Genomic DNA, 10,947 nt, shown 5'->3' with positions numbered 1-10,947 from the left:
CATAAACATTCATGAGCATCACTCATGTCAATCAGCTTTAAAAGCTTCATTTACAAAAGCTCCAGCTTCGAAAGCTTCATTTACAGAGCTCTAGCTTCAAAGTTTCACTTACAAAGTTTCACCTACAAAACTTCAGTGTAGGGTATACAAATACCGCCTCCGAACAACCGTCACTTCGGCCCATACATGGATTCAATTTGAAGTCTCCAGCCAACAGACTCTATTGATCGAAGACTTGGAGGACTACATTATGTACCATATATTGGGCCTCAACTGGGCCTTATGCAAAATACTTGGGGTACTTAGCCCATTACTTATGTGTTGAGGAGCGAGCCCTTATTCTATAAAAGGGACTCCCTCACTTTCATTAGAGAACACCCATTATTCATGTACTGAGGAGCGAGCCCTTATTTTATAAAAGGGACTCCCTCACCTTCATTAGAGAGCAACGCCGCCAGCTGAGCAATCGCTTCGCCGCGAGCATCACTCCTAACCCATCACTTATGTATTGAGGAGCGAGCCCTTATTCTATAAAAGGGACTCCCTCACCACCATTAGAGAGCATCGCCGCCTACTGAGCAACCGCCTCACCGCGAGCATCAACTCTAGCCCATCATTTATGTATTAAGGAGCGAGCCCTTATTCTATAAAAGGGACCCCTTCACCTTCAAGCGCTACAAGCCGAACCAACCACGGCAACATAAGCCATAAGCCGAGCAGCCTCGCAACATGTGCTACTTATAATTAAGCATCATTTCACTTTGAGCACCGCATCATATCAAGTACCAGTTCAAGACGACATCTAGTTACTTCGGCCCACACATGGACTGAATTTCAAGTCTCTAGCCAAAAGACTCTCTTGACTGAAGACTTGGGGGACTACTGTTTATACCATACTTAGGGCCTCCGTATTTAGATCTCGTATAAATACTCGGGGGACTCAAATGTAATTATGTAATAAAGGAAGGGGCAAATATGTAATAAGTAAGGAGCCTTTATTCTATAAAAGGACTCCTCACCCTCATAATAGATGAGGCCATTGCTTAAGCCTTCTCACCCCTCTCACATCCCCTATCATATTCAGAGGCCATTTCCTAGGCCATCAGAGACCTCACTCTCTCCCTCAAAGGCTTTGAATCTTTCTCCCACACTTCTCAGATAAATACATAATCAGTGTGGACGTAGCCCAAACCTTGGGGTGAACCACGATACATCTTGTGTTATTTACATTTCATGCAGATTCACGGTCGGATTTACGTTGTTCCAAGACCTCTAGTTTTCTGCATCAACAGAATTAAAGAACAAATATGGCTATTAAATAGCCTTATATTAGAACAAGAAGGAAAATAACAACCCCCATGACTTTACAACCCTAGAATCGTGGTGCATGACTAAGTCCAAAACAAATAAACTTGTCCCTTAAGACCATTTCCAACCGTTGGGCTAAAAGCCAATTTTTTTAGCCTGAAAAATGTTGCTTTAAGACTAATTTATTTTCTTAAATTTACTTTTAAAAAAAAATTATGTAGACTATCGTAAATTAATTTTATGAACATTTTAATCTAAAAATATTTAAATTCCGATAAATATTGAAAAATCACTAAATCGATACATGAAACTCATGAAACACTACGGAAGAATATGAAAATCATGATAGAGATGTATAAAAACAAAATACATAAAACACATACAAAACACATGTGTAGGACATACAAAACACATGATAGAGATGAAGCACACACAAAACACATGTGAAACACATGACATACACAAAACACATACAAACTACATTCAAAACATATGATAGAGATGAATCACACAAAGAACACATGTAAAACACATGACACACATGAAACACATACAAAATACATACAAAACACATGAAACGCATGAAACATAAACTTACACACATGAAACTGAAACCTTCAATCATCTTCTATATAAACATAGGTTGAATATCAGTTGATCACAATCATCCTCTATATTCACCAATCTTTCAACTTTCAAAGTGTTTTTGTTTCCTAAAAATCCTCAATATCTCATCAATGGGTGATAGAAGAAGGCGTAGCAGGGCAATGCAAATGGCATAATACCAAGCAAGCCTTGACATTGAGGATACAAAAATGATCAACGCAGAAGTTGAATTTGCAAACTCGCTTATGCAATATGAGCACTATGCCGAATCTAGCTATCGTGGTTCTGTCACAGGGCATTCATTTATGCAACGTGATAGAGAAGAGTGTCATGACCGAATGATGAAATATTATTTCATCGAGCGTCCAAGATTTCCTGCTTATGATTTTCAGAGGCGGTTTGGGATGAGGAGAGAGCTTTTTGAAAGCATGTTGAATGTAGTTGTCAATCATGACCACTACCTCATAAGAAGCTCACATCTGCATTTCGGATGCTAGCTAATGGGTGTTCTACAGACTCAACTGACGAGTATTGTTGACTTGTGGAGACTACTGCTATTGAGAACCTGAAGTGCTTCTATAAGGCAATTGAAGCTATATATGGGGCCCTTAACTCTGTAAAGCCAAATTGTGAAGACTTGAAAAGGCTTCTACGCAAGGCAGACAACAAAGGCTTCCCTATCATGATAAGAAGTCTCGATTGTATGCATTGGGAGTGGAAGAATTGTCCTACTACTTGGGCTGGCCAATTCAAGGGCCGTCATAACAAGCCAACCATCGTGCTTGAGGTTGTGGCATCTTACGACACATGGATTTGGCATGCATTCTTCGACACTCCTGGAACAAACAACGATATCAACGTTCTTTGGTCTTCTGCTCTGTTTTATGATGTTGTCAATGGATGGGCACCAGAATTTCGGTACAAGGTAAATGGTAATAGGTATGAGCTAGGTTACTACATAACTGATGGTATTTATCTTAGTTGGTCTACCTTTGTCAAAAGTTTTTCTCATCCCGATAATGCAAAGAAGGAATTATTTTCGAAGAGGCAAGAGTCTTATAGGAAGGATGTGGAAAGAGCATTCAGGATCTTACAAGCTCAATGGGCAATTGTTAGAGGGCTACATTACTTTGGCATACCAAAGACCTCCATTCAATCATGATAACGTGCATAATTTTGCATAACATGATTGTGAAAGATGAGTACATCGAAATTGAAGAACATTCAAATGAAGATGTGGATGATGACCAACTAACACATGCGAGAGCTATGGCAAGAGATGTTGAATATCTCGCTGCAACCACATATGAGACTTGACAGGATATGGTTAGTGATTATATGAGACATTTAAATAGAATTCAAGCTCCTCAAGGTCATGACACACTCTGCAAGGATTTGGTTAAGCAAGTATTGCGCCAAAAATGTGAACGTTGATGATGTTGGTGTATTAATGTGCTCTTGTGTTAAATTTAAGTGTGCTATGTTGTTATTTTATGTAATAATTGTAAGTGTACTATGTTGGTATTTTCTTGTAATAAATTGAAGTGTCTTCTTGTGCAAAGTCTTTTGTCTAGTACGTTATCAAAATTATTGAATGTCGTTTCAATTATTGAAGGCATCTATTGTACATCAAAATGTGCATAAGTACAATAATTATTGAAGGCATCTAGATTAATAGAAACAATAATTAATAAGCCATAAATTTAATACACACGACAATTAATAAAGTACATAAACTTAATACAAACAACAATTCATAAAACACATAAACCACATAAACTTAACACAATCGATAATTCATAAACTACATGAACTTAATAATGATATCCACCATGTTGACTTGGTGGTGGACTTGGGATATAGGGTTGAGATGATTCATCATCTTGAAATATACTCCTTGTGGCATACTTTTGCAAAATTTTCTTTTTCTTACCACGTAAGAACTTCTTCCTCACTGGAGTGTATTTGTTGAGGTCCTCCATCATGAAATTAATTTCGAACCTATCTTGCTTCCTATCCCCTTCTTCCTTCATTCACAAAAATATTCGTGCCGCTTCTTCTTGGCGGGCGCTATGGGTTTCGTTTAATCTTACAAATCCGGTATCAATGTGTCCACTCATTGGATCTTGGGACTTCCTTTTTCTCTTTGCTGCCCTTACAAAAGAAGGAGTTAGGGTCATTTCATTGACACCTTCATCTTTATCATTTTTCTGTGCTGCTTCACATTGAAATAATCTTCCCCATTGTTGGTCCGCATCAATTGCCCACCTCGAACAATCCTTAAAGACGTCCTAAGCATGCTGCAACTTAAAAGGTTGATTTTTTGGTATTACTCTTGTCTTGTAAATTTCCATTGCTTTGTCACCCTATGCAAAAAATACATAAAAACAATTAGTTGCAAAATAATATTATGTACATGACAAATAAAATATCAACAAAAAAAAACTCACAATTTCTGCAGTGCTCTTTCCATTAGCCATGCCAACCACAGCTCTCTCCAAGCTTCCCTTCCATAAAGTGCATGCTTTGTTAATAGTCTTCCATTGATCGTAAACACCACCACCTTCCTTCCTGCCTTTGCAGTTTTCATGGAACTTTTCAATGATTTTATCCCATAAAACCTTTTTATTTTGATTCGTGCCAACTGCACCATTTTTGCTAACAGAAACTCATGCCAAGCATAAAGCAACATCATCCTCACAGGTCCAATTATGACCTCTAATATGCTCTCTTGCTATGTTGAACAATTTGGAAATGGTAGAAAGAAAATTGGAAGAATTGTAGGAGAAAAGTGAGTTTTGTGTAGATATTTGAACAAATACATAGGTATTTATATAGTTTTTGGGTGAATTTTGAGGTAAATAAATTTTTTTAATTATTTTAGCCGTTGGATTTAAATTTGGGCAGTTAAATCTTTTTTTTTTCCGTTAGATTTGATTATATTTAATCTTAGTCGTTGGATTCAATATATTTTAAAATTACATCTTTTTTTTTAAAAAAAAAAACAAAATTTGAATCTGGATTGTTGGATCAACCAACAGTCCAAAAATCTCAACCGTCGGATGATAAAAAGAGTCGTTGGGCACATGATGGTTGCCGACAGCGACCCTGACAGTAGGTCCCACCCTGTTGAGCGCTGAAAGCCTCAACTCACTTGGGGTGAGTTGGGCATGCGATCAGGCCAAGAATGGGCTGGGAAAGGGCGAGTCCACATGTTTCTAGGCTAGTTCTTGGGGGGTATGTGGCCTTGGTTTGACATTGGCTTTTAGCCTAAAGATTTGGCTTGGATTGGGTTCGTTTTTTTCGCCCAAAGATTATTATGCACGACTTCATACCTAAAAACAAGAAACCCCAACAATTAGAAAAAAAACATGAAATTCATGCTCTTGAACTCTCACAAACAATCTTACAATGAGCAACTCTCAACTCTTAACTCGCTGACTTAGAGATGATGAAGATGATGCGGGCAACGATTGCTGCTTTTTCTTCTTCTTTGAAGGTTAGTTATGGAAGCAGCAACACCAGAGGTATGCTGCCTTGCCTTATTCAATCTTCTCCTGTTGTTGTTTTCTTCAACAATTACTTGGCTTTGTTTCACTCTCGAGCTTCTAAATCAACCAAATCTAGAAACACTCAACAACCCCAACTTGTGAAAATCAGTAATATTGAGGATGCTCTCAATGTGTTCGACGAAATGCTTCAAAGGCGTCATCTGCCTTCTGTTGTCCCTTTCAACCAAATCTTGACTTAACTTGCCAAGTTGAAACATTATTTGGTAGTCATCTCCATGGATAACCAAATGGTTGTGTCCGGAATTCGTCCAGATGTTTATACCCTAGCCATTATCATTAATTGCTTTTGTCATCTCAACCAAGTGGACTTTAGTTTGTCAGTCTTGGGTAACTTCTTCAAATTAGGTTTTGAGCTAGATGTCACGGCCTACACCACTCTAATTAATGACTTTCTTCTTAAGAATAGAAAGGTTGAGGCTACAACACTTTTCAATAAAATGTTGTAGAGTGGTAATTGCAAGCCGAATGTAGTTTCTTTCGGCACATTAGTTAAGGGTCTTTGCATGAAAGGTAACAATAGTGCAACAATCCAATTGCTTAGAAAGATGGAAGAAAGAGGTTGCAAGCCTGACGTTGTTGTTTATAGCACAATCATCGACAGTCTTTGCAAGGATACTCTAGTTTTTTATGCATTGAACCTCTTTTAAGAAATGACGGGTAAGGGCATTGATCCCAACGTCATTACCTATACCTCTTTAATTCATAGAGTTTGCAAAGTAGGGAAGTGGAAAGAAGCTATAAGATTGTTGAATGAAATGGTGGAGAAACATATCTTTCCAAATGCGCACACCTTCAATGTCTTGGTTGATACATTCTACAAAGGGGGATGGTCCGGGAAGCAAGGAGCGTGGTTGAGATGATGATTCAAAGAGATATCAAACTTAGTACAATCACGTACAATTTGCTTAAGGATGGATTTTTTTTTGCGAGGAGAAATGGACGAGGCAAAAGAGGTTTTTGAAGTAATGCTTAGCAAGGCCTTCATGGTTGATGCTCGTGGTTATAACATAATGATAAATGGCCATTGTAAGTGTACACAGATAAATGATGCCCGGATGCTTTTTCTGGAAATGTCTCATAAAGGAGTTGTTCCAAATACTATTACTTATAATACTCTTATGGATGGGTTTTGCAAGATGGGAAAAATACGAGATGCACATAACTTGTTCTCTCAAATGCAAGATTGTGGCCAACTTCCAAATATTCGAACTTGTAATATTTTGTTGGATGGCCTTTGTAAAAACCAGCAACTTCCTATGGCAGTTGAACTTTTGGAAGAGATGGAGGGAATGAAGTTGGATTTTCATATTGTAACTTACAATATTCTTATTGAAGGATTGTGCAAAGCTGAAAAAGTTGAATATGCATGGGATCTCTTTCGATACTTACCATCAAAAGGAATTCAACCTAATGTCAGGACGTATAATACAATGATTAGTGGTTTTGTAATGGAGGGCTAATATGTGAAGCTGAAAACTTGCTTAGAGAAATGGAAGAGAAAGGTTGTTGTCCGGATGGCTACACGTACAACACAATTATCCGAGGGTTTATCAATAACAACGAGACATCAACGGCTGTGAGGCTTATTCAAGAAATGGTGGAGATAGGTTTTTCTGCAAATGCATCAACTACGGAGTTGGTCGTTAACTTATTGTCTAAAGATAAAGTAGATCCCGCTTTGTTGGCATTTATAGAAAGACCGTGATGAAATTGTTTTGCATCTTTTCAGTTTTGACAATTTTCGGTGCTTCCTTCTCTTGAATGCTATAGTGGAGGGAGTTGTTCTGCTGCTGAGTGTAGTTTAGGTAGCCATTCATTCGTGCATTGGCTAGTGATGTATCATATGTGTTATTAATTGAATCTATCAAATGATAGAGCAACTTTTATGATACTCTTCTTTTAAGATTATGAAATCTATTGAAAAAGCAGAGTAATGGAACTTAGACTTTTCGATTGTTATTTGTTGATGTGCATACATGGGCTTTGCCGTTTTCTTTCTTGCACATAAATATTATTTAACTTAAAACATTAACAAAGTATATGGGATACCCAGATAAGATTGGAAATCACATTTCAGTGGTTGCAAGCACTGCCTTGTTTTCAAGTATACTATAGGATTATGAATTACTTTATTTGTTGAAAGAAATATTTCTTTTGTACATTTTTTACCTGTTTTACATACATGTATGGGTGCTGGTTGCCTTGTTGGTAAATCAATTCACTTCAGAAACTTTCTTGTGTTTGAGCTGCGTAACATATAAGTGCTTGTTTCATTTCTCTGATCTCCAGCTGTGAAATCAGGTTGTAAATTTTTATGTCTTCTCTTGATTTACAGATGAAAGGAGAATGAAAATTGTGGAGATGGGTGGTGCTCAAGAGCTCGTGAATATGTTGGGGGTTGCTAAAGATGACAACACAAGGAATGAGGCTTTGAAAGCTCTTACCGCTCCATCACCCTCAGGTCCAGACATTTTCATTCACAGTTGGTACTACATGAATCTATGTTTATACCTTGAAATTTTGTTAATTTTATAGAATAGGTGTATCAACTTAAATTCCGGGATGCTAAAGATAAGTATCTTACATTACTATATTTCCTTATTTTCCTCCCATTTTGCATTTTATGTGGTTTTAAATTGTGAACTTTTTGTACATGTGTCATCCTACAATACTCCTCACTATGGTTATATAGCATATATGCTTAATGTGTTTTTAAATTTTGGACTTGTTGGATACTCTTTTTGCATTTTATCATTCTTTTATTATCTTATCCATGGATTTCATACAAGTATAATTTTTTGTAAGTGTCAATATGCACTTATTTACAAGATATACAAGAAATTTACCTAAAATCCGCTTAGGCCGCCTAGACCCCGCCTAGGCGCCAGCCTGCCGCCCGACTAGCACCTAACGTTTTTTAGAACCTTGATTTTTAGTTGATGAACTATTGTTCCAATTGAGTTAAAATTGAAAGAGCGTTACTACAATTTTTTCTATTAAAAAAAAGTGCATAATTATCAACCGTATGTGGTTTACAAAAATAATTTATACATTGATTCCTCTAGCATTTTTTATTATAAATTGTCCCATTTGATCCAACATTAAAATAGACTAATAAGCACAAATGAGTTAAGTCGATTATAGATGGACATCTTAAGCTCGATAAATTCATAAACTATATCGATTAACCCGAGGAGCTTCCAGATCAAAATTCAAATGCTGAGGAAACCAATCCCATCGAAGATGTTGCGGTGGAAGATGGCAGCCACAACTAGGATCGGCGGCAGCTAGGGTGTGGAAAAACTGAAGAAACCATCTTGAATGAACTGAAATTAGAAGGTTGAACTCTCACACACCGGCATTACAAGACAACATCTCATCTACCACGAAAATTTGATCACGGGCATTAAGAGTCCATTGTAAAAAATACAAATTTACCACGGGCATAGTGAGCACGTGGTGAATAACAATTTTTTATCACATGCAAATTTTAGTCCGTGGTAAAATAGTAATTAATAAACACATGCAAAGTTGCATGTTGTAAATATACTAAGTCACCACGTGTGATACTCGTGGTTAATATGATTAATATCCACAGCGAGCACACCCACCGTGGAGTGTGCTAGTAAGCACACCCGTCGTTCACAATGTTGGAAATGCCAAAGATTGGGAGATTCTCGTGCAATTCAGGCCCTGTTGAGGCTCATACAACATCATCGTCCCCTGGTTGTCTTCTTATGTGAGACAAAATGTAGTGAGACTGTGATTATACAGAAGCAGCGTAGTTAAGGTTTTGACAAATCCTTTGCAGTATCAAGTAATGGGAGGTTGGGGGGTTGGCGGTGTTATGGTTGGACGAGGTTGAGATTGGGATTTTATCTTCTTCAGTGAACCATATTGATATGGAATGTAGGTTAGAAGGGTCGAAGTAGAGGTGGAGGTTAACGGGTTTCTATGGAAATCCGGTCATGACGAATAATGCATTTATCATGGTCCTTACTTGCTAATTTGGGTCAACGAAATGCTTTGTCGTGGATTTGTATGAGGGATTTCAATGAATTTCATAGTGCTGAGGAGTAGTTGGGTGGCAATCAACATCGGGAAAGTCAAATGGATAGGTTTAGGGAGGTGGTTCATGCTTGTTAGTTGATTGACTTGGGGTTTATGGGGAGCTCGTATACATGGACGGATAATAGGGAGGATAAGGTTAGATATAGACTTGACCGGGCTTTCGCTTCTCAACCGTGGCTTAACTTGTTTCCTGTGACAAGGGTTTGCCACCTCAACCCTTCCAAGTCGGATCTTCTCCCTATTCTGGTAGAGATTCGGAGTTCGGTTGAGTAATCTAGTAGGAGGAAGAGTAAAAGGTTTCACTTTGAGGAGATGTGGCTTCGAGAGGATAGTTGTGAAGGGATTATTATCTCGGCATGGAGTAAACTGGTGGTGGGACTTCCTCTTTTCCAAGTGTGTGAAAAGATACAGTTTACCCGTTGTGCTTTGCTCACATGGCAGAAGAAGGTTTTTGGATCCATGAAGGTTGAGATTGCAAAGGTTCAGGATAAGTTAGGGGTGTTGTTTGAACACCCACCTTCGGCCGAAGTCTATGAAGCAAGGGGTGAATTGATGGGTTAACTTAACTCACTTTTAGGAAGGGAGGAGACGTATTGGAGACAACGGTCGCGTGTCCAGTGGTTACAGGAGGGGGACAGGAATATAAAGTTGTTTCATTTGCAGGCGTTAAACCGTAAACGAAAAAATAATATAAAAGGGTTGAGGGATGTGAATGGGGTATGGTAGGATTCGAGGGTTGGCATTAAAGGCACGGTAGTGGGGTATTTTCAGAATATTTTTCATTCTCGGGGCGTCCTAGACCGTGCGGTGTAAGAGGTTATAGGGGCATGTTCACGACTTGTTACTTCTGAAATGAATAAGGAGATGTTGAGACTTTACTCGAAGGAGAAGATCCAGTTTGCACTCTTCTAAATGCACCCGTCTAAAGCTCCGGGACCGGACGGTATGTCACCCCTATTTTTTTTAGAAGTTCTGGCATGTTGTAAAGCATGATGTGGTGAATGTTGTTCGCTCTTTTCTCACATTTGGAAGATTGCTACGGGAGGTTTGTTTCACTTATGTAGTCTTGATTCCTAAGGTGAATCAGTCGTAGGAGATGTCACAGTTGCGACCGATTAGTTATGTAATGTCATATATAAGATCGGGGAAAAGGTGACTGCAAATCGTTTGACAAAATTTTTTAATATAATAATTTCTCCGTATTAGAGTGCTTTTGTCCCAAGGAGGTTGATTTCTGATAATACTTTGGTAGCGTTGGAAGTAGGTCATTATCTTCATAATAAACGGTCAGGTTATGAAGGTTATTTTGCTATTAAAGTGGATCTTAGTAAGGCCTATGATAGGGTGGAGTCGAACTTTTTGGAAGCTGTGACGTTGAAGTTGAGGTTTA

At 38.2% G+C, this 10,947-nt stretch overlaps 1 protein-coding gene and 1 long non-coding RNA gene across 2 annotated transcripts; both read left to right on the top strand.

The window, feature by feature from the left end:
* Positions 1 to 2,123: 2,123 nt before the first annotated feature.
* Positions 2,124 to 3,231, top strand: LOC114819737 (uncharacterized). The gene is made up of 3 exons (XM_029089345.2): positions 2,124 to 2,351; positions 2,462 to 2,882; positions 3,113 to 3,231. The coding sequence occupies exons 1-3, from the start codon at positions 2,124 to 2,126 to the stop codon at positions 3,229 to 3,231; spliced, it is 768 nt and encodes a 255-aa protein (XP_028945178.2).
* Positions 3,232 to 5,104: 1,873 nt separating this feature from the next.
* On the top strand, positions 5,105 to 8,203 carry LOC114819524 (uncharacterized). The gene is made up of 2 exons (XR_003766761.2): positions 5,105 to 5,441; positions 7,822 to 8,203. It is a non-coding gene; the product is annotated as an uncharacterized lncRNA (long non-coding RNA).
* Positions 8,204 to 10,947: the final 2,744 nt, after the last annotated feature.

The sequence above is a fragment of the Malus domestica genome, chromosome 11 (genome assembly GCF_042453785.1).
Source record: "Malus domestica chromosome 11, GDT2T_hap1".
NCBI classification, from domain to species: Eukaryota; Viridiplantae; Streptophyta; class Magnoliopsida; order Rosales; family Rosaceae; genus Malus; species Malus domestica.
Note: the sequence above shows the minus strand (reverse complement) of the source record. Positions and strands in the feature narration are given on the sequence as shown.